At 36.6% G+C, this 24898-nt stretch overlaps 1 protein-coding gene across 2 annotated transcripts in view; it reads left to right on the top strand.

The window, feature by feature from the left end:
• ANAPC4 (anaphase promoting complex subunit 4) overlaps nt 1-14386 on the top strand; it is a 44061-nt gene extending 29675 nt beyond the window's left edge. Inside the window, exons 19-30 of one of the 2 annotated variants that reach the window (XM_072620394.1) lie at nt 1044-1100; nt 1468-1524; nt 1976-2069; nt 7265-7362; nt 8714-8775; nt 8851-8889; nt 8986-9087; nt 10099-10173; nt 11421-11594; nt 12672-12795; nt 13135-13249; nt 13512-14386. In XM_072620394.1, coding sequence (XP_072476495.1) covers nt 1044-1100; nt 1468-1524; nt 1976-2069; nt 7265-7362; nt 8714-8775; nt 8851-8889; nt 8986-9087; nt 10099-10173; nt 11421-11594; nt 12672-12795; nt 13135-13249; nt 13512-13519 — 1005 coding nt within the window. In that variant the 3' untranslated portion in view covers nt 13520-14386. Of the gene's footprint in view, nt 1-1043; nt 1101-1467; nt 1525-1975; nt 2070-7264; nt 7363-8713; nt 8776-8850; nt 8890-8985; nt 9088-10098; nt 10174-11420; nt 11595-12671; nt 12796-13134; nt 13474-13511 lie in introns of those variants that run through there. The other variant, XM_072620393.1, reaches the window with a different exon arrangement.
• The last annotated feature ends 10512 nt before the right edge of the window (nt 14387-24898 follow it).

Here is a 24898-nt window from a genome sequence, read left to right on the forward strand (position 1 = left end):
TTTTGTCTTCTCTTTATCCTTTTAATTTGGTTTTGATTTTGACCTTTGCTCTAATGAATCAATGATTTCACTCTACACAAAACAAGTATCTTTATGGTGTTCATTTTATCTTTTTTGAAGTCTGTTTTCCTTTGATGATAGAAGGATTAAATATTTTAATTGATGCAATACAGATTTGGTTCTTGGTGATGAAAGTTTTTGCTTATAATTCTGAGGACTGTGAACCATTTAAATGGCTTAGCAGATGTGACAGTGGAATCTCCTTCCCCTTGGTATTTTAAAAAATAGTGATTAAGATGGGTTAGGTATTGTCTAGCCTGGGGCCAGATGGACTCAATCAGCCTTAATTGAACAGAATCAATCTCACTAATGCTCTGTGCTCTGTATGTCTTGTGCAGGATTGCTTTCAGTCTGAGTAATCAGTCAGTCAATGAGTATTTATTAAATACTATACACCAGATGGGTTACAAGTTTTCAGTTCTGTTCCTTGTACTGAGATGGAATAGCTTTAGAGAATTCCAGTTGGGTTAAAGAAAGTGACTCATCCCCAGTTGTGTCATGATTTCTAAAAGATGAAAGGTGAAACCAGAGTCAAAGCTGTTTGAAGCTGCCATACTTAATCCAAAATTGGATGGGAGAGAGAATATCAGGGTAACCAGTAATGCTGTAGAGAAGAGTTCTGAGCTGGCTTTGGAGTGGGGCTGGCTCACTCTTGATCTTGAGAGCTTCCTTCAAAGACCTCTTAAGGAGGTAAGGAATTGAAGAGCTGTTTGCTTGGTTGGGTCAAGGAGTAAGTAGGCTTTTCATTTCTTAGTACATCCCTCTCCAAGCACTCTTATAGCCTATGAATTCATGATCTTATGATCATGAACTTTAAATGTTGAAGCTTATTCTGGAAAAAACACTTTACATGAGCTTCTGTATCATTCACTAAGTGACAAAATTATGCTTTTTTAGTTGTTTTAGCATTTATTTGAGAAGTTTCCTTTTATATAGATGTTTGATTCTTAAGAACATTTTGTTCTTTTTCTTTTTTTTGGCAGATGACTCAAAAAGATATCACATTTGTTGCTGATTTTCTTACGGAGCATTTCAATGAGGTAGGACTAGAATTTTTTTACAGTATTGTCTTTCTTCTGAGAACCAAAGTGGTGAACCAAACCAAACCTGTTTAATTAGAAATATGTAATAGTGTTTATTGTAATTTAATAAAAAAGCCTGAATCAAGTTTAAAATAACTCAAAATTGACGTCGTCACAGATCCGTTTGATTATCAAGTAAGTCAGTGAACAGTAATGCTTGTTTATAACAATCTGATCTTTAAATAAGCTGATTTGAGCTGTATTTGACCTCATGTTCTATAATGGAAAATGCACATGCTATATTATAAAACTTGATTGATAATTTGCTTTTAAATGAATAAGATTGACTTTGTATTGAGTCATATAATATATTTGTTTTCTCTAGGCTCCAGAGCTTTATAATCGAAAAGGAAAGTACTTCAATGTAGAAAGAGTTGGTCAGGTAAAATTTTTATTCAACTTAGTTATCATGCTGTTTTTCTAACCTGTAAAAATTTATAGTACTATTAGTCTTAATTAACACTTGTTGAGGTGTGGCAGTGTGCTAGATTCCACAATAGATAATGATCATTTATAAACAATTGTGGAACAACTATATAACTAATAACATGATTAAAATTTATTTCTTAGACATAGAGTATTTCAAATTTAAACTCTTAGTCTCTTTTTTACAGACTATAATGTGTAATAATCTCTATTTACTTAGTAATTTTATACATGGTATGCTTTGGTCACCTGATTTTGTATGCTTAGTGGTAATGAATCACTTCAGGAGATCTGAAAGTGAGATGGATGATCCTCTATACATGAATAACATTAAATAGAAGCACTTCCTATTTTTTGACAAAATGTCTTGATTTCTTGTTTTTAAGTTCTAAATAATTAATTTCTAGTATTTGAAAGATGAAGATGATGATCTTGTGTCACCACCCAATATCGAGGGAAACCAATGGTATGATTTTCTTCAGAATAGCACTCACCTTAAAGGTATTTAATGATACTGTTAGTACAATAAGTAGTCTTTGGCCACATTTAAATCCATATAAGCCTAGTTAAATAATCAACATATGTTTAATGAGCACCTGTTGTAGCCTTGTCGAGCTCCTTTGAAGTCAATAATAATTTTTGTGTTCATTTGAGTTATATGAAGAAACAGAGCAAGTAGGAATCAAATAAGAGATCTATGTCTAGATAACATTATTAAATTGTCTATAGATCCAGGCAGTCAGTAGCCATTTATTAAAGCCCTGTTATATGCTAGACACCATGCTAGGCACAAAGGTTATGAGTACAAAAAATGAAGCAAGGAGCTTACTTGAAAACTGACATGATCACAGATCCATTTGACTAGTGAGTAAATCAGTGAACAGTAATGCTGGCTTACCACTCATCTGACCTTTAAATAAGCAGATTTCAGCTGCATTTTGTAACTCATGTTCTATAATAGAAAATGTATGTGCTTTATTATATTCTGGTAGGGAAAACAGCAAATTTTTTTTATATACACCCCCCACCCACACATACACACTCTCACACACACACACATATATATGTACATCCATATATGTGAAGGTGAATAAATACAAATGTATACAAAATAGTTTGATTCAAGGTATTTTAAGAGAGAAGACACTAGCAATTAGGGAGATGAGGAGAGACTTAATGAAGGAGATATTGCTTGAGCTACATTTTAAAGAAAGAGAGAGACTCTCTGAGGTAGAGTTGAGGCATAGGAGCTAGCTGGTTCAAAGGCACACAGAGGCAGGAGTTGTGATGGCCCATGCGAGGAACATAGAGGAGGCTAGTGTGGCTGGATCATGGCAGGGGTGGGGGGGAATAAGATCCAATGAGACTTGAGAGAGAAACATTGGGGCCAATTTGTGAAGAGCTTTAAAAGCTAAACTGAGAAGTGTATATTTGATCCTACAGACAATGGAAAGCCATTGACATTGATTGAGTAGGGGAGTTGCATTGTCATATTTGTGCTTAAGGAAAGTTTCTTTGGCAGAAGTGTTATTGGATGGCCTGGAGTGATAAGGGACTTGTGGCAGGGAGCTCAGTTAAGAGGCTATTTCAGTTATCTAGCTGAGGAATAATAATTTCCCTAACTAAGGTGGTAACTGTGTGAGAAGAAAAGGGGATCAGTCAGTAAACGTTTATTAAGTACCTAAAATGAGCCATGTGCTATGCTGAGCATTGGGGATACATAAAGAGACGAAAGAGAGCCCTTGTCCTCAAGGAGCTCATACTCTAATGGGAGAGGCAGGCAAACAAATATGTACAAACAAACTGTGTACAGGAAAATTAGGAAATAGGGGAGAGAAAAGGTGCTAGTTAAGAGGGTTTGGGAAAGGCTTCCTATAGAAGATGAGATTTGCGTTGGCACTTGAATGAAGTTAGGGAATCCAGGAGGTAGTGGTGAGGAGGGAGAACATTATAGGCATGGGGGACAGCCAGAAAAATGTCCAAAGCTAGAATGTCTAGTTCATGGAACAGCAAGGAGACCATTGTCACTACACTGAAGACTGGTAAAGTGTAGAATGACTGGAAAGGTAGGAAGGAACTGGTTTATGAAGGGCTTTGAACATCAGGGGATTTTGTGATTTGATCCTGGAATTTTTTGGAGGAGGAGGTATATGATATGGTTGAAACTGCTCATTAGGAAAATCAATTTGGTGGTTTAATGAAGAATGGATTGGAATGGGGAGAGGCTTGAGGCAGGCAGACGCTGTTGCAATAATCCAAGCATGAGATGATAAGGGTCTGTACTAGACAGTACAGATAAGTGACAGTGGAAGAGGCTGAGAGAAGGGGACATATTTGGGAGATGTTGCGAAGGTGAAATCAGCAGGCTTTGGCGGCAGATTGGATATGAGATTATGTGTGTGATAGTAAGGGGTTGAGAATAACTCCTAAGTTGTGAGCCTGAGAGACCTGGAGAATTATGTTGCCTTCTACCGTAAGAGGGAAAGTAAGAGAAAGGTAATGGTTTGGGGGAAAGTTAATAAGTTCTCTTTTGGACATGTTAAGTTTGAAAACTCTATTGGACATCCAGTTTGAGATGTCTGGAAGAGAGTGGAAGAGGCAAAATTAGAGGTTAGTGAGAGGTTGGAGCAGGATAGGTAGATTTGGGAGCATAGAGATGGTAATTAAATCCATGGGAGCAGATGAGATCAACAAGTGAAATATAGAGGGAGAAGAGAAGAGGACCCATGATAGAACCCTGAGGTCCACCTACATTTACAGGACATGATGTGGATGGGGATGCAGCACAGGATATTGAAAAGGAAAAGTCAGATAGGTAGGAGCAGAACCAGGTGAGAGTGGTATCCCTGAAACCTAGAAAGAAGAGAGTGTCAAAGAAAGTGTCAAAGACTGCAGAGAGGTCAAGGAGAATAAGGATTGAGGAAAGGTCATTGAATTTGGCTACTAAGAGAGATCATTGGTAGTTTGGAGAGAGCAATTTCTGTTGCAGTCATCTATAATGATAATATCTGAAACCAGGTAGTAAGGGATTAAGAAGAGAGTGAGAAGAGAGAAGGTGGAGGCCACTATTGCTGACAGCCTTTCAGGTAATTTACTACAAGAGGCAGAAGAGGTAGTAGGACAATTGCAGGGTTTGGACGATCAAGTGGGAGTTTTTTTAAGGATTCAAAAGACAGTTTGCCAGTAGCAGAGAATGAACCAGTCGTGAGGGAGAAATTGAAAATAAGTGAGAATGCAGATGACAGAGGGGACAGCCTGTTGGAGGAGATTGGAAGGGATGGGATTGCTTGAAAAAGTAGAGAGGTTAGCCTTGGTAAGGACTAAGGCCACTTCATCGTGTGAGGCAGGGATGAAGGAGGAGATAGTGGCAGAAGGCACCAAGCTGATAGGAGATGAGGAAGATGCAGTTCATAACAAATGGCTTCAGTTTTTTTTCTGTAAAATATGAGACAAGGTTTTCAGCCAAGAGAGTTGGGGGAGGGGAGTTGGGATGTTTGAGTAGGGATGAAAAAATTTAGAGTCACTGGTGAATGGGATAGTGAGTTGACAAGGGAGGTATAGTGAATTTGTCTAGCAATGGTGAGGGCTCAGCCAAGGTTGCATGACATAAACTGGTAGTGGATCCAGTCAGAATGGTTTCATGATTTTCTTCACTTTTATTCAGCAGCGAAAGCAGCAAATGATGAGAGTAGTCCAAAGGTGAGCTTTGGGGGCTTGAAGCAGTGTAAAGTTGAATTGGTTCACCAAGAAGTCAACATGGAAGGAAAAAGAAAGAGTGGCTCATGCAGGGGAGATGGTGTGGAAGAGGATTGAGGGGTCAAGAGATTGAGGATCATGGTAAGGATGGGGAGTAGAATTTGGTAAAGAAAAGTAGAGGGAGAGGTGAAAAGTCAATGGATTATGGATGGATAAGGAGATTTCCAAATTCTTGAATGTGGAGGTGGTATATTTGTGAGTGTTGGCAAGATCAAACACATGTTTTGTTTGGCTGAGATGGGGTGGAGGACTAGGTCTTGGAAAGCAAGAAGGGATAGAGATTTGGTGAAGGTAGAAATGGCAAAATTTGGCAACTGATTGAATATGTGAAGTGAGGAGAGTTCTGAGACAAGGATAATGTTGAACAGATAATGTATTAGTTTGGAAGACTGGGAGAATGGTGTTGAATTAAATAAAAATAAGCATGTTTGGAAGAGAGAAGAGTTTAGATGTTTAGTTTAGTTTAAATTTAAGATGTTGAGAGGGCATGTAATTTGAAAAATGGCCAAAGGTCAGTTGTTGACTTAAGACTAAAGCTCAGGGGAGAGACTTGGGTTGGTTATGTACAGTTGTGAGTCATCTGCATTGAATAGTTGAATCCAAGTAGCTGATGAGGTTCCCAAGGGAATGAGAATAGAGGGGGAAGAGGCCAGGACAGAGTTTTCAGGTATATCTCCTGCTGGCATGTGATATGAATGCTAATAAAAAACAAGGAGAAACTGTGGGACAGGTAGCAGGAGATTCCTCGAAAGCAGTGTCACAAAAATCTAGAGAGGAAAGATTTTTGTGGGGGAGAGAGTAGGAAGTGTGGTAGATTGAGAAAACACCATCAGTTTAGCAGTTAGGAAATCACTGGTAAATCTGCACAGAGCAGGCTTAGTTTGTTGATGAGATCTGAAGCCAGATTACAAAGGTTTGAGGTGTAATTGAGAGTAAAGGAAGTAGAGGAAGGAGAATAGACAGCTTTTTCAAGGAGTTTGGCTTAGAATGTGAGGAGAGATATAGGATGATAGCTTGAGGGGATGCTGTGGTCTATTGAAGGTATATTTTCAGAGTGAAGGTGACTTGGACATAGTTGATTATTTATTCCCTAGGCTCTTAGTGTTATGCTAGGAGAATGTTGCGTGACTATGGAATAAATCTAGAACTAAATTCAGTTTTTTTTTCATTCAACAAACAAGTAAGATACTACTAGGGATACAAAATTTTTTTAAAATGACAAAATCTCTGTTCTCAAGGAATTTATAGTCTAGTGGGGCGGGAGAAATCAACAGTATGTATCCAGATTAGTATAATTTTTTGAATTAGGAGATTATCATGATTTTTTTTTCCCTATGTAAGACTTTTGAGAGCAGTAATTCACTCTTTTCTGTAAGTGTTGTGAGAAATAGTATGACATACTACACAGAGAGCTAGTTTCAAAGTCAGGAAGACGTGGGTTCATGTTCTGCCTCTGACAGAACGAGTTGAGTGAGCCTGGGCAGTGACTTAGCCTCTCAGTGCTTTAGGCAACTCTAGGCAGAGAAGGTGCCTATCTACTTTGGTAGAGAGTATTTCCTCACCTGGGAGTTCTCCATACCATTGAAATCAGAGATCCAGTCCCTATCCCTATGTATCATAGCACTTATGAGTTTTTGGTATGTTAATGTGAAATGTTCTACATAATGGAATTTTCTATCTTATGGTTACCCTCTTGACTAAACTTAAAAACAAATTCAGCCAGTACTTACGGAATTATTTTTAAAATGTATTCAATAAAATATACTGAGGAGGCAATTAAATATTTGTTGACTGATTGAATATAATTAGTCTGTGGGAGATGTATTGAAATACCCAAATTGAATTCTGTAATGATAGTAGGACTCTTGGTTGTGCCTACTTAGTAGTTAATACTTTCTTCTAATCTTTTTCTATATTAAACCATAACTTTTTGTTTATAGAAAGTCCTTTGCTGTTTCCCTATTATCCCGAAAAGTCATTGCATTTCGTGAAAAGACAGATGGAGAGCATTATCGATCGTTGTTTACAAAAACCAGCAGTAAGTTTCAAATAAAATTCAAAGTAGGTTGGAGCTAGATTATGAAAGTCTTTGAATTCCAGGAGGAGTTTTAATTTTATTTGATAGATGATTGGGAGACACTGATGATTTTTAAGTGAGGAAATGGACTTATGTATTAGGAATATTCTTTTGACATTTTCAGGAAAGATAGTTCAGGACCATGAATATCTATATATCTTACTTATATAAATGATTAATTATTGTGGTGATCATTTTAAAAATTGGATAGAAAAATTAGGAATAGTTTTAAAAACATTGGAGTATTTTAGTCACTGAACAAACTCATTATGAACAGTGGTAGCAAAAAGAAATTTGGTTAGTACCACTCAAGTCTTTGTTTTTGTTTAAAGAGATGGCTAATGAATGATGTGAGCTTAGAGAAGGCAGTTTTCTTCTCTTGTCTTTTGTTCCTCTGCTGTACTCATTAAAGTTGCTTGAGAAAAGAAGTGTGGTCTTAAAAAGTGGTCTGATGATGTTTATCGGAAAGAGTACCGAATTTGGAATCAAAAGATTTGGGTTTGAGTCCCTGGCCCTTAGTTCTGTGGCAATGAACGGAGAAGTCTCTTCACCTTTGAGCCTTACTCCCAACTCAGTAAACATCTTTAAAGTACTTTCTGCAAACAACACATTAGGCCCTTAGGGACTGGAGAAGAAAGACTGCCTAGTCTCTGGAAGCTTGACATCTAGTAGAGTGGAAGAGATATGTATACAGTGGACTCACTTGAACAAGTTAGAATATAATTGGAGTCAACTTTTAGATGAGAAGAATTGAGAAAGCTTCATGGAAGGAGTAGTACTTTAATTCTACAGGCGGGAGATGAAGGGGATCACATGCAAATACATGTGGGCTGGATGCTACAGAACAAGAAATAATGAGTAGCCTCCTTTGACTGAAATGATCTAACGTACATTTAGTAAGGTAGGTTTGGCCACATTGTGATAGTTCTTAAATCCAGGCCAACACGTCTATATTCTATTGAGTCACCAGTGGGAAACTAGGCCAAGTGAGTAAGACTTGTGCCTTAGGAGCAGTACTTAGTGTGCACTTTGGAGAAGGCGGGGCTGAAAACTGGGAGAGAGGGGAAAGAGTGAAAGAAGTTTTGAAGAAGGACAGTAAAGATAATTTATTTTTATACTTCATGAGAGTATTATGAGGAAAGTACTTTGAAAGTGTTGTATAAACATAGACTCTTATTATTAGATAATTTTATACAGCAACTGGACTGTAACAATTAGTCACTTTTTATTTTTTGATGTTTTTCTTAGAACATCTGTGTATATCTCAAAAAAACATGTTCTGTTCAATTTTAAAATACATTCATTTTTATAGGATGTTATTGGAAAATCAGTGAATCAAGCTGTCTGTATTCCCTTATACAAAGCTGCTAAAAGGTATTTTTCTCCACATTTTCACCATATAATTCAGCAAATGTGGAGTTTGCTGACTTGTTTTTTCTTTTGTTTCAGTGAGGACTCTACACCTAGATTGTTCAAATTGCCCTTCCTGTAAGCCTTTGTCAGTTTCATCTTTGACAGTTTTTCTTAGTAGAAGTTAATAAATTCCATTTTAAAATGGATTTTACTTTTCTTCGTTTTTTTCAGCTGGAATGACAAATCTTCAAATCTACATTATGTACTCTTTACTATGTCAGATAGTTCATCTTCTAAAATTTATATTTTGAGGAGACATACTGACATATCCAGGTTAGTATTAAGTTAAAATGAAAAAATAATAATGTGTTCCTCAAACAAATGGAGTTTTTCCTCCTTGCCCCTTTATATTCATAATTGAATATAGGTTTTTACTTCTAATTAACTGTACCTTGAACAAATTACTTCATGTCTTTGGGTCTCAGTTTCATCATCTGTAAAATGAAAGATTTGGACTAGATAATCTCCCATTCTGTTATTCTTTAGTATATTAGAAAATGCATTGGAATCCATCCTTTAAGTGTAGCCTGCCCTGCAAGAAGGGGAAACAAAACAACCCCAATCAGCTGGCGTGCTACGTGTTTCTTCTGATCTCCCTGAGAAGCAACAGAATTTGATTGCTTGTTGCCTCTGGTAGAGATCTTAGATTCTGTGATCTATAGCATTGAATCTAAGGCCTTCATTTCATGAATGAGAGAGCTGAGGGATAAATGACTTGACCATCATCACAAACCAATTAGTAGCAGATCTAGGAAGAGAGCCTAGGTTTCCTGAGTATGTCTGGTTCTCTTTTTACTACAATACCGAGTTTAACTTCATCTTTGAAACTTGCCTTTTACAAAGGAGCAGCCTATTTCACTCCCACACTGGTAACAGCTCCTTTTGTGTGTTGGGGCCAGTGATAGAGCCAAAAAAAACAGTGATTCCTGTCAGCTCCTTTAAAAAAGTGGGGGAGGGGAGGCACGGTTTATGCCTGAGTGAGGTTAAGATGAGCCTGATAAGAAAATGAACAAAAAAGGTTGTTCAATATCCTTCTTAATTCATTTGTGACATAATGTTTTTAGGAGTAATAAAATATTGATGGTGGGTTCTATTTATCCTGATGCTTTAATCCAGCTAATATGTTTTCTTCAGGGAGAGTTAAATTTATATTTCTTTAGGGTAGAATATAGTATGTAAGTAATGTACTGAATCTTCCAATCAGGTCCTTGAATAAGCTTTTGAATTATTGAATTACTCAGATTGGCCAAGTGATATTCTGTCTTTTTTCTTCCTTTCTCCAAGGTCTGTCAATAATGGACTACTTGCTGTTGAGTTTGGAAGTTTCTTGAATACAACAAATGAAAACTTCGAAAATGGGTATATCTTGACCTTTGTCTAGAGACACACAATTAATTTAGTTGGGGCATATTTTACTCTTGAATACTAATATTTCACATATATTTCAATTAAGTAAAATTGAATTTAAGGAACATCAGTCATATTACAATGCTTCTAGTAAATGCTATAGTGAAAAAAATTCTTTACATTTTGTTTTGTCCATGGAAGAATAGTTTAATCTGTAGGTGAACTAATTATGCTATGGCAGAATGTTTCATAAGGATAGAGGTAGGGACTAGACCTGTGATTTCATTGATAAAACTCTACCAATGCTAGCTGGCACCTTCTTTGCAACTTATTCTTAGGGAGTTGCCCAGGGCTCAGGAGACGAGGGCTTCCTAATTCTGAGGCCAGCTCTCCATCTCTTGTCCATACCTTTCAGCATACTGGATAAGATATGTCGTAAGTGAGACATTTTAAGCTTTGTGGGCCAAGGAGGCAGTTTTGCCTTGGGAATTAAAGAGACAGTATGGATATTGAAAGTTCTGATTCTGGCTATACCAGATTTATTTTGTATGCAATTCAAGTTATACTGTAGATCTCTTTCATTACTGTGCCTGCTTTTCCTTATGTACTTAATTTGGATGGAAAACAACTCTTCCAGAGTTGTTATGAGAGTCAACTGATTAATGTAGAAAAGCTAAATATGGGATTCTCTCTTCAAAAAAATTCTCTTGTTGTCCATCCTTAAAAAGGGAAGCATTACTTTTTGGTAAAGACTTTTGAATTGTATGTCTTTCTACATGAAATCTCACTTTTACTTCCCTGTCTACCAGTTTGAGTGAAGCTGAATTGCCTTTAAACATAGGCATCACTTTGGTGCCAGGCAGCTCAATTTCCCATAAGGCATACTTACACTGAGTGCTCTAGGGCTCTCCACAGAGAAAGCGACTGAATAGAGTAGGGACTTAAGTCTGAACAGAGATCTCAAGCGGCTTCTGTGACCAGGAACAAATTTGTCTCTGTACTCTTGGTTTCATGAACATGTGATCAAAAATCTTGTTAGACCTATCCATCGTTAATCAGAGAACAGCAGGTCAGTGGGAATTTAGAAGAAAATAGAATGAATCCAAATAGAATGAATCTTGAAATATATCCTTAAATAAGATGTGACTTGATCTTTTCCTTTTTTTTCCCCCTCACTGTCAGATTTAATGCCTGTGCTTCTGGTGATCATTCAGTTAATGGATGATCTCTAAATAGAATACATTCCTCTTTTACTCCAGCTCCTACAGCTGTCTTGATGCACATTTTTATGATGATGAAACGGTAACAGTGGTTCTTAAGGAAAATGAAGACCAAGAAGGCAAAGAAAGAGTCTTGGCTCAGTTACCATTATCTTTGGTGTATACTAAGGGAGACCATCCAGAGAAGGAGCTCAGTGGGACAATCTGTACAAGGTACAGGGACACGGATAATGTTGTAGCTCTCAGCTGAGAACTAAATGTGTTTTTTACAATGTAGAATGTAGACTCAGAGTATACTTGATAAGTGGAGTGTAATATTGATAACTAAAAAGCAGGGAATCTCCATCTATTCTTCTACCTTCTGAAAAAGAGGAGAAATTATTAGAACAAGATGAGATGTACTTGGGTAGGATGAAGTGATTTCCTCAAATTCTTATCCCAAGAAAACCTTGGAGTAGCATTACCACAGATTTAATGGAAGGTTAGTTATTCTGCATTTGACTATATTCCTTCCTCTAGAATTTACCTTTTGGAACAAAGAGGTCTTCTTTCAAAACAGGATGCCAAGTACACAGTGGAATAGAGGGAACTCCCACTTCCTACTCTATTCCTTACTGTGATTCTCACAAGCTATACCGACCAATCCTAGAGGGCCATAAAAACCATAGGTTGCTACCTTCAAAAGAAAGCTTGGACGACTTGGACTTGGAGTCCTGAGGAATTGGATTTTTCCTTCTTTTAAAATTTATTAACTTATTCTCAAAGGGAATTAAAATGTAATTTTGTTAACTAAGTTAATATTACAGGTATTTTACCTCTTTGAAACTGCCACATTACAAAGGCTAAAACTAGGATAAATTGATATTGGAAATAGAGAATAGTGGAAAAACAAGAAAATATTAGGAGAGATTACAAAGGTCTTGGTGATTGTTTAATCAAAGATGATTTCCTAGGCTAACTTTTGGTTAGCCAGGTCAGAGATCTGAATTCGAATACTCTGATGCTCACATTGTTAGACCTTGAGCAAGCCCTTAGTCTTTCTGGGCCTCAGTTTCCACATCTGTAAAATGAAGGGGTTGAACCCTTCATTTGATGAATTTTGAGGTTTCTTCCATCTCTAAATCTGTGATCTTGTCCTAAAATTTCAGGGTTTTTTCTTAGTTTCTCAAGAGAAGCATGCCAGATGAATTTGGACAGAAGTTGAAGGGACAGGTTTAACTGTCCTCCTCTTTCTCCAGCAAATGAGGAAAAAAACAGTAATTCCGCTTATTATGCTTTTACTCTATGTAGGCTAGATGAACAGAGTGATGTTATACCTTCACATACTGTCTTCCTGGAGAATCAGTGGAGAATACTGGAGAACATGAAAGCACAGTATGTTGCTGTGAATGGTTTTCGGAAGGTCTCTTGTGTAGTAAGTATTTAAATTTGAATAGGATTTTTTAAATTGATTATGGCATGTTACATGAATTCTTTGCTATTTAGTTTTGTGTTCATTGAGTACTAAGTTAAAACCCTATACTCTACATTTTTATAATCCACATGCTCATTTTATTAGAGGGCTAAAGTTCGTGATTGTGGTATAAATTGAGATAATGAGTTATTTTCCTTTTTAAAAAGAACACTTTTCAGTTTCTGCTTCCATTTTACAATTGCTGAAAAAGTATATTTATTGGGATGCTCAAAGGTATTAATTTAAAATTTCTTAATATTTTAAAAATCTTTAAAACCAAATACTTTCATATTTCTTTAGTTAAGCTCAAATCTCCGTCATGTTAGAGTATTTGAAATGGATGTAGAAGATGATGGGGAGGCAGAAGAGGAAGATGAAGAGGAGGAGGAGGAATCTTCATCCCATCTTGCTCCTGGTGAGCAGGAAGAATTGATTCAGTTAGCAGATAACCAAGAAAGTGTTGTCAGTGGATCTGCTGGTCTGGTGGATGCAGTGGAAGAACATGAATCTCACCTAGATTCATAATCTGGGCTGCAGTTATTTTGTATGTTCTCATGTTAGTAAAGAGGTGGATTAAGATTTTTTTAGAACACCAACTTTTCTTTGTACCAAAGAAATAAACAGTGAATTATCTCATGAGCAATGCATATTTTCTTTAAATCTGCTTCATCTTCCAGAAATATAGCCATTGGAAGGACGTTTCTTTTTGCTGATGTTTCTTTTTAAAACTGCCTGAAGAACTGTAGTTTTTAAAGCAAACATAAATTGAATTTGAGGAAGAGAATTCAGTCTTTTCTGCTTCTCAAAAAGTAAGTGTCAGGACTTAATCCTGTTAGCACAGAGTTTACATTTAAGCATTTGTCATTTGTTATTGAAGGAGGCTTTTCAGTTTCTTTAGTATTAAAAAAATTTTTAATCAGCAAAACGTACTACTCTTTCTATTCCATTTCTTCTTTGTAAGATCCCTGAATGCTTTGTATTTGTTATTTTTATATTTCCATTATCAGTTTAAAACTGTGAATGCCTGCAGTGCTAAGCTTGCAAACTGTGAAAAGATTGATATTGTGTCCTTATCAGTTAAATAGCAAAAATGCTGCTTGTCCCTAAGTTATTAACTTTCCTCATTCTGTTATTGTACTTGAGTTTTCGATTCTTTGAATCAACAACATTCACAGCTAGAGCTGTTGAGTATTAAGGACGTGTAGCGGACATCTGCATAATTTTACTCCTTGGGAACATCAGGAGTAATAGGTTCAACTAAATATCATTTAGCATTAGTGTTAATGAACTCCTGTGCACTGTTGATTTCTTAATGTTCTCTCCCAAATTAATGGGTGTTAATTCCTGTGCAACTGTCAAATAGCCTCCACCTTTTACCTGAGCCCTCTCTGCAGCATGTTGATCAGTTTATAAAGACTTAGGATTTCCTTGGACGGGAAAGTGCAGCCAGATAAAGGTCACATGTTAAGACTGTTATCTTGTTGTGTACTATGGTGTTGTGTGATATATTATTTCTTTCCTTATACACAACCAATAAATTGGTCAGAATGTATCTGTCGGTCTCTACTTTTGGAGGAGTGAGTGAAACTGAAAGGAATTAATTGTTCTTGTGATGGACCTGAAACTGCCGAACTCAGTTGTTCTGCACTGTGCCCGACCATCTGCACAGAATAGCATGCCTTCCTCACACGGAGGGCATTCGCATATTTTTTGATTAATTCATAGTGAATGAGTATTTTAGTTATAAGATAGGATGAGATATTGGGAAGAAGTGTGGGCTGTATACAAGGATGTGATAGAGCTAGCTCATTCCAGCTTGGGAGAGCTGATGGTTCCAATTTCAATATGAGCTTGTATACCTTGGGAATGAGCCAGTGCTACAAATCAGGGCTTGATTTATTGTTTTTTGATTATCTAGATTTAAGAAAGTGGTGGAGAAAATGTTAATAATGCAAATTAAACTTAAAAGTGACTCATGGGTTCATGTTTGTTTTTAGAGAGCAGATTATTAAACATTTACCTGCACATCCCAGATTTTATGTGTTGAGCATTTTTTGATAGTTAAGTTGTATTAGGGCACAAAATTAAGGGAAAAAAATTATTGAGAACAAATTAGATTGAATTTTGAGATCTTAAGGATCTGTAATTCTCTGTTCATTTGGTAACTGAACTGGTGGGTACAGTTTTGATTCATGTAATCTATTTGAAAATGTTCTGAGCTGAAAAAAAAGATTGAGATTAAGCCACCTAAATTCCTTGCTTTAAGGTGAACCTGTAAAACAAGAATGAAATGATGTGACAGTAATTACTTAAATACTGAAGATGGGTCAAGCGAATGCGGTTAAAATATGGCTGTGATCATTTTCAACTTGGAGATTTGTTCTTTCCCTTTGTTTTCTTATACTGCCAGACTCTGACAGTCCCACCACTCAATTGTACATTGCGTAAAACTAGAGCATTTTGTATACAAATTTCTCCTTGAAGATGGTTAAAGTATGAGTCATATCTAGTTTAAAATAAGGTTGTTCTCATGAAAAATTTGAATTTATAGATTATGTTGAAAATAGAGGGGGCTATAGATTATGATCTAAATCTTGTTTTGCAAAACGTGAATACTAAATTGTTTCCCTTTTTTTTTAGTGTTTTTATACATCTTCTATAATTATCCTTTGACAAAAACTTTAGTATTCCAAAGCCTTTTGGCTATTATAGAAGTTTATAAGCATGTATTCATTAGTTTATGCTAAATTTGATTTTGGGATACAGAGGTCTCTAGGAGATAGGAATTTTAGTCAAATTCTATTGTTACTAAATGTTAATTAAGTCAGGACTTTGTTTTACTGTTTTTCTGTGCATAAAACATCTTTTGTGTTTATTTGTAATGGGAAAAATAGCATTTAAAAACTTGTAGCATTCTTGCTACAAGTTCAAGGAAGCATATAGTGTCTTTAAAAGGTAGTATATATCATTTTACCAACTGTAATTCCCATTTTATAAAATATTTATCTTTGTTCAGTAATGTAACTAAATTTCATAGTGTAATCTGCAGTCGTTTATATCAGTTTTTTAAGTTAAATTTAAAGAGATAGAATTACGTTACTTTTATTTGAATGGTTTTCTTGTCAGACTATGACATCTTAATGGTAGTATTTTGAAATATTTATGATTATGAAATCACATTGTGTAGTCTTGACACAGATCACAGCCTCACCTTACTGCCAAACATGATGGTTCCAACACTTATTGGATCTGTAACTGTAGAAGGGGAAAAGAGTAAGTGCTTCTAGAGTGCCTACTACGTGCCAGGTACTGTGCTAAGCACTTTACAAATTTATCTCACTTGATCCCCACAATAACACTGAGAGGCAGGTGCTATTATTATTTCCATTTTACAGCTGAGGAAACTGAAACAACCAGAGGTTAAGTGCCTTACCCAGAGTCACTTACCTAGTAAGTGTCTGAGACCAGATTTGAATCCGGCTCAGACTCCAGACCCAACACTCTTATCCACTGTACCATCTAGTTGGGCAAGTTAGTTAATCTCAGTGAGCATATTTTTCCTTAATTTAATTTCCTTAATCTGTCTTAATAAGATTGTTAAAGTTCAAATGAGATAATGTATATAAAGTGCTTTGGAACTTTAGATCAGTGTCAGTTTTATATATTATACGTATTATATATATATATACACACATGCACACATATGTATATATGTGTATAATATATATACACGCACACATATGTATATATACATATAATATATACATGCACACATATGTATATATACATATAATATATACATGCACACATATGTATATATACATATAACATACACACACATGTAAGTATATACACATACACTTATATGTGTGTGTTTGTGTATATCATTCCACAAGTTGCTGTGGCTACATTTATGTAGTTTGTTACCTGATGACTGACCTAATTGTATGAATCTCTGAATTTAACTAGATTGGCTCTCCGGTGCCAGTCATTAATGATACCTGTACCCAACATCTTTATAAGTAGGTAGCAGCTTAAGCTACATTGTCATAACCTTTGGATACCTTAAGTCCCCTCTGTCTCTTAAAAAGCAATCAGAATTGGACTTTGATAGGGGGTGACTAACAGTCCTTAAAATCCTGGATCTGAGCATTTTGTTTTCTTTAAAAGTGCTTATTTTAGATCCTCCAAAAAACTTTAATTATCCTCTTTCTTCAGAACATTTAACATTTAACAATGGTGAAGAAAACTACTGATTGAAAAAAGAATTACAATAGAACATTGTGTTTATGAGGCTATAGAGTCAGGATGTTTATATACCTGTATCTGCTATGTAAGGATGAAAGGTCAATTAATATTTTCACATTGTTAATAGAAGTCCCAGCCAACAGATGTGCTGAAGATTTATTTCTATTGGGATCTTGTACCTAGAGCTGCAGGTTGCATGATTTCAGCAGAACAAACTAGATTCCTTCCAGTCTTTGCTATCTTTATGACAACTATCTATAGACTCATTTAGTAAAAGCACATTTAACCAGCTTATCAGTTTTAGTTCTCACTGGAATTGATCACGGGGAGATAGTACTTGAGATCACATTAAGTCAAGGACATTACGTTTTATAATAAAAGAGTACAATATATATTAGCAAAATGGGTAGTAGTTTAATTTTTTGGAGCAATGTATAATTCAGAAATTCTAATACCCTTTTTCTTTAAGAGTTAAAGAGAGAATTCCAGAGTATGAATTTTAATACAAGGTAATTAATGTTTTATTCACCGAATCAGTGTGAATAACCATTCACTTGTTACCCTTCTGGTTTCTAAGTGAAAGCTGTTGCTGGAAATCAAATAAAGCTAAAAAGGTTGATCAGTGTTCAAGTGTAAGTACAGAAACTATACTCCTAGATTTACTGAAAATTGATTTTTTCATGAACATGTCCCTGACTGGTGTGTTTTTAATTACACATGCAAAATACTCTCAGTCCTATAAATCTGTTTACACAGTGGTGTTCTTAATTGTATCCTGACTCCCTTTATGAACTCTGGCTTTTGGAAATTAATCCCTCAAGGCCATGTTTCAGCCCAGTGACAATTATGTTCTGGCTGAGTTGTAGATGAATGGAACAGTTGGGTGTATATGGGCAAGGCAGATAAGCCATTAAGGCTAGTAAGTGACGCTTTTACTCTGGTGTGTGCAGTGAGACTGAACTTACAACACTCTAAAACATGAAGCGTACTATTATGGTTACCGCTGTATGGGTGATAAATCTGTCCCATGCCATTACTACAAATGAAGCTTTTGTTTACTGCGCCAATGGGAGAAGTGTGGGAAAGTGTTAAGATAGGAAAGTGTGCTGTTTGTATGGAAACTTTCAAAGAGGTCAGAGTACTTTTATAGAGTTCTAATGTATCCTAAAGTATTCTTATGATTTATATTGTTCAGATAGGGACAATGAAGCACATAGACTTTCTCAAGATAAAAGTGTCAGAAGTCTATTTTGATGAGTTGGCCTCTTAGCTATATACTACTAGACTACTGATTCTGAACTTCTTTTGGTATATTGATACCTTAAATTGATTTTTGTTGACTCAGCAGCTATGTACTTCATACCCACTTTATGCAGGGCACTGTCCTAGGTGATATATTCCAAGGGGGATGCAAAACAATGGGATCTGTGGGCAGTGTGCTACAAATAAATACATAAAACACTCTTTTAAGATTCCAAGACCATGTTTCAGGTCTGTTCTCAAGGATCTTGCCAGAAATGATTTTTTTTTAAACCTAGAACTCATGTTAAAACAAATTTTAATTTAAAACAAGTTTTTATTTGTTTTAGAACAAATAAAACATTTAAAACAAATTTTGATAACTTTCATTATACTTGATTTCCTTTGTAATCCTATGCACTTTGACTTATACATTTAAAAACATAGTTCTGAGGAACCCATGGTCTTCACCAGACTGCCAAAGGGGTGTATGATACAAAAAAGCTTAAAAGTTAAAAACTTAAATGTATTAGAAAAAAGTGAACAAAGACCTTAGGCATTTAAAACCTAGTTTACCCACGTAACATACAAGAACTTGAACAATTAGGTTTCTCTGTAACTGAATGGGTCACTTATTTCTCTGGGTCTTGTTTCATCTGTAAAATGAAGGAAGTTGGACAGGATGGTATCATTAGTCTCTTTCTTTCCTGTCAGTCTTATATTTTGAAATGTAAAGAAAATACTACTTCATACTTTTGACACATAAGCTAAGATCAGTTATTATTACCCTGGATAAATTTCAAGATGCTAATTTTACAAAGGGTGGTGAGAGATTGTATTTGCCATTTATTCATTAACCATTTATTGCCTACTTTGGGTGATGAATTTTGCTAGAAGAGGTAGATAGGTAATTAAAGCATGATCCTTACCCACAGGAAGCTTACATGGTAGCAGATATTTGCTAATACACCATGCTACTTAATAGATATTTTGCCTTAGGCACTGCTGCTCCAAGGTGTTGGAAAGCTGCCACACTTATGCAAAGCCCAGTTAGATAGGAAGTTGACTGTCTCCTGAGATGAAAGGGCCACAAATTAGAGGAAAGTTTTATCTCTTGCTGTCATTGTATTTTAGTTGATGTAGTTTTAACAAGTCTACCCTATTATGGGAGAAAATAATAGGTGATATATTGTGATGTAGGTGAATGAAGGATTGCAAGGAAGTCAAATGACATTACTATAGCAGTTGATGGTATAACCCTCACTCTGCCTGGAGTTCAAATACATGCTAAATAACAATGGCAAATTAATAAAGTGCAGGTGTCATTGAGCTGCCTAATAAACATAAAAACAATCAGTGAAGCAGCTCTGGTGTGCTAAGGAATTGCTTCCTTCTAGGTAGAGGGATAGCAGACAAATTGCATGCAATGAGTAATTAAGGATTGAACTTCTCTGTACTTTGCATTGGAATTTTAGGTTGTGGTGCAAAGAGTTAGTCCTCTTTAAGTTAGAGGGCCTCATTTATGAAGAAAATAAGTAGCCAAATCACAAACGGTACCTTGAATAAAACAGCCTAACTTGAATCTTGTTAGAATGCTGACTGTCAAGCTGAAAGGTGTACAAAAGCCCTCTGTTAAGCGAGAATCCATACCAACTATCCATCTCTAGGGATAGAACTAGGACTCCACCTTGTAGCACGGGTATGGTAATATAGCTGACGGGCTCCAGAGCTCCTCTAGCAATCTTCAGAACATTCTTTGTTGTCAGGTAGTGTTTCCTTCTCAGCATCCTAGAGTTACATGAGATTAGAAGGTCCCTTGGAACAATTTAGTAGAGGAAGAAGCACCACTTAAAAAAAATTAACAAGCATCTGTTTTCTCCCCTCCTATCATTTCCTTGAAGAAAAAGAAAAGACAAAAGCCTTGTGTAATAAATATGCATAGTCAGTCAAAACATATCTGTATATTAGCCATGTCTAAAAATATATCTCATGTTGCTTGCTGAATTCATCACCTCTGTCAGGAGGTAGGTGACATGTTTTCTTTATTTTTGGTACTCTGGAATCATGGTAGGTTTTTGCATTGATCAGAATTATTACATCTGTCAGATCAGAGAAAGTGCTACTTTTAGCAGTCACTGAAACTTTGTAAAAGCAAGAAAGAATTTCTATGTGATCACACAGAAAATGCATTAAACCTTTAATCATACAAAATACCATATTGGGCATTATTCAAAGAAGGTTCTGTATTTCTGGCTCCAAGAAATTGTGATATATATATATATGTGCATATATATGTATATATATGTATGTATAAAATATGAAACAGCCTGCTTTGAATAGTGATGCATGCACAGTAATGCCATCATAGCAAAATAAAAACAGTAAAGCAAACATGTAAACATGGACAGAGTCATATTTATATATAGGTCAAATTGGAGTGGAAATTAGATTTTAGTTTAATTTCAGATCTTGAATCTATATCCCAGTTGCTTATGTGGAATATGTATTGATCATTGAAGCTCTGGGGACACTATTATTTTTAACCCCATTCCCACAGGTAACTTAGTCCTATTTAAGGCATTTTGAATAGATAAGGTTTTTTTTTTTCATAACGAAATTATCTACCAAGGGGGAACAAGACAAGTATTTTTGCAGTTACCAGTATGGAGTGATGTTATGTTTATATCTACCCCCTTTGCCAGCTTTGTCAAGGTCATTTAACATTTAATGAGCTTGTTCCAGCACCACTTTCAGGGAAGACAGAAAGCATGCATTCTTGGTTCAAAATAAAAGTGATGGGTCAAGCAAACATTTGCAGTTTACGTTGGTGAAAGGTACTATAAATAATAAATTACCAAGTTCTGGATGTGGTTGTACAATGTGATTTTGACCAGAAATATATGATTAGCCAATTAATTTGATGATAGGGGATATAACACAAGGTACTAAGAAATTAAGCCTCATCAAAGTAGCTCAAAGCACTGAGCTATGAGGTAATGATTATCTCACTTATTGTTACAACATGCTGAGAGAGAGTGGGGTCACAGGGATGAAGTATTATAACTCAGTTTTATAGAAAGTGAAGTCTAGAGAGGTAAATATTAAACCTAGAATCCAGCTTTTTAAATTTCATTCCAACACTTTTCCCACTAGGCTTTATTTCTTCTAGGTCATTGAATTCTGTTGCATCATCAATCTCTGAGTTCCACATTTGATACCATAATCCAGTGGAGCATAGTTAATACTCATTTGAATTTAATCTTGCTGAGGCAATAGACAGCAACACAAAGAGTCATAGAGCATAGATTTTGACCTAGAAGAAACCTTTGAGGTCATCTGGTCCACAGTCTTCATGTTATAGATGAGAAAACTGAGGCGCTAAGAGGATAAGTGGGAATTGCCCAATGCTTCCCAGGTAGTAAGTGTCCAGACCCTCAGAATAAATCGAATGCTCAGTCGGTTTCCACAATTCTCTCAACTCCCACAGCCATGTATGTGTTGCCTTCTCTGATAGAACGTAAGCAGAAACCACTTCACTTTTGTTTTTGTATCTGTTGTCAGTGTCTACTATAGTGACTATCTTATGGCATTGAGCTCAGTACCAAATAAGGGCTTGTTGATTGATCTTAGTTCATGCCTTCATCATCTCTCATCTGAACTATTGCCACAATCTCATCAGCCTTGTTTTTGCTTTGCTTTTGTTCTCCACAGAGCTGCCAAAATGACCTCCTAAATCATGGATCTGACCAGGCTATTCCCTTGCTCCATAATCCTCAGTAGCTCCCTATTAGCTCCGGGACAAAATGTGAGCCCCTTAGCCTGGTGGTATAGAGCCTCCACAGTATGGCCACAGGCAGCTTTTCCGTCATCACTGCACATTCCACCCCTTCAAATGGTTGACGTTCCAGCCAGGCTGGCTTCCTTTCTCTTCCCTGATTCGGGCATTGTATCTTTTTCACTGTTCATAGACATTCCCCCATGCCTTGAATGCACCCCCTCTTTTCATCTACCTCTTATGATCACTGGCCTCCAAGCCTCTCTTCGGGGGATAGCTGTGAGGCCCTAACTGCCTCTCGAAGAGCTAGGGGGCCTTACTCTGCCTGTCACTAACATATCTCAAGATTTTTAACCAAGTCTCTCACTCCTTCAGTTTGCCCATCTGTAAAACGGAAACATTGTTAACCTACTTGTGTGTGAGCTGTGATTCTGTGGAATAATGCATGTAACCTCAGAAGTGGAAGGAATCTCAGAGAACGTAAACCAGTATTAAGTTCCTTAAAGACAACTATTTCCTTTCTGTCTTTGAATCCCCTGCATCGTGCATATAGCAAATACTTAGATTTAGAGGTCAGTTAGTCCAGCCTCCCACAAAGTGCAGTAATTGCCCCTGCTAAGAGGAGAGAAGAAAAGGCACTAAAGACAGCCTGATGGAAAAGTTAGTCACTAGTGTGTGTTGAATCAAACCTTATAGGTTTCTAGGTACGGTTACTATCCTTATTGGAGAAGGAAATGGTAAACCATTCCAGTATCTTTGCCAAGAAAACCCTAAATGGGATCATAGAGTTGAACATAACTGAAAATGAATGAACAATAATCTGCCCCCCTTACTTCACAAACCTTGATATTTAACCTGAGTTCTGCTCCCTTCACAAAGCTCCCCAACGGGACTTCTCAAATGAAACCTTTATACTAGTCTACAGTTCTGTCCAGAAGACATTTTCAAAAGCAGTGTTCCAGAGCCAGAAGGGAGTCTTACCAGATGCAGTGCAAACTAGATTAAAATATAATTAATATATACTTAAAAATACAACAAATACAGATATTCAGTCATAAAACTAAATCAGTATGTTGCCTGCAGGCCATGGTTTAGTGGCCCATGGTTTGAATTTGAGTTTGGCACCATTGTTTTAGACTTTTGCTTTTTGGACTTGAACTACCTGCCAGGTTTATCCCCTGAGGCCTGCAACTGTGTGAACTCCATAAAAGCTTGCAGGCATAAGAAAGATAACCTTGTAATAATACAGCAGTGTAATTACTGTTCAGCTGACTTCAGGTGCGTTGCAGAGTCATCCACTGGTAGGTACAGGCATACCCATACATTCTTCCCAAGTTGACTTGATTTTTTCATCTTACCTGGAAAGCAGGAAATCTAAATGAAAGAGTCTAAAGTTTCATTTGAAGATGCCCAGAGATGGATAAATGAATGACTGAAGAATTCTAGTGCCCTACAATTGCCCTCCCTCTGCCCCCGCACTCCATGGTGGCCAATGTGCCCAGCTGAAGGAAGGCTAATTGGACGTGTCCTATAGGATTCATGGCACTCGTTTATTGATGGGATTCATTTTTCAAATAGATGATTATTGGTATCAGTGTAAGTAAGTTACACCTACCTGGCTGCTTTCAAATGAACATTTTTTTCCCTCTCCTACTTTTCATTTGTTTGTAGAGTGGCTACGGTAAGAGAACCACACCTCTGCCTTTAGTTTTTCTAGCTTTTGCTTACAAAACCGGACTCACTCTTTTTTATTCAAAAAAGCCCTTGGAAAAAATTATAGATGATTTTTCTATGAAGTTTTAAGGTTTGCACAGTACTTTATATACATCTCTCACTGGTACCCCACTCTCATTTGGTTTTGAAACTGAGGAAGCGGAAGTTAATGGCTTTACACACAATCACTTCTGGAGGCTGGATTTGAACTCAAGTCCTCTCCCTGTCTCCAAGGTCAGCACTCTCTGAAACACTCCATATTGACATTTCCTCTTGTGTTTCTCGGTAACTTCCCCTCCAGTGCTGTTTCCATTGGGTGCTGAGGAGAGATGACGGAGTAGGCAAGGGTGGCTTGACAAACCTGGCACCTGCCATCTGCCATCTCTTGCTCAGGGTGCGTTGCTGCTTCAGCTTGCTGCTGTAGTACTTTAAGGACTGAGTGACCTTTCCATCTGGCTTGTGGCAGAAACCTTCTGTTGTCTCTCCCATCAGAACATGAGCTTCAGAGCTGTAACCATCTTGCTTTCTCCTTGTGTCTCTAGCACTTAACCTAGTGCTTTTCACAATAAGTGATTAATAAATGATTTTTTAAAAAATCATGTATGAGAGAGGATCAAAAGAGAGAATAGAAGCAATGGGGGGCAGGATAGGATGGAGGGAAATATAGTTAGTCTTACACAACACGACTATTATGGAAGTCATTTGCAAAACTACACAGATATGTTCTATATTGAATTGCTTGCCTTCCCAAAGGGAATGGGTGGGGAGGGAGGGATGAAGAGAAGTTGGAACTCAAAGTTTTAGGAACAACTGTCAAGTACTGTTCTTGCTACTAGGAAATAAGAAATACAGGTAATGGGGTATAGAAAGTTATCTGGCCCTACAGGACAAAAGAGAAGATGGGGGCAAGGAAAGGGAGGGATGATAGAAGAGAGGGCAGATAGGTGATAGGGGCAATTAGAATGCTGGTGTTTTGGGGTGGGGGAGGGGACAAATGGGGAGAGAATTTGGAACCCAAAATTTTGTGAAAATGAATGTTAAAAGTTAAATAAATAAATTTTTTTTAAAAAAGGGAAAAAAATATGTATT

This window comes from Notamacropus eugenii, chromosome 6, assembly GCF_028372415.1.
Source record: "Notamacropus eugenii isolate mMacEug1 chromosome 6, mMacEug1.pri_v2, whole genome shotgun sequence".
NCBI lineage: Eukaryota > Metazoa > Chordata > Mammalia > Diprotodontia > Macropodidae > Notamacropus > Notamacropus eugenii.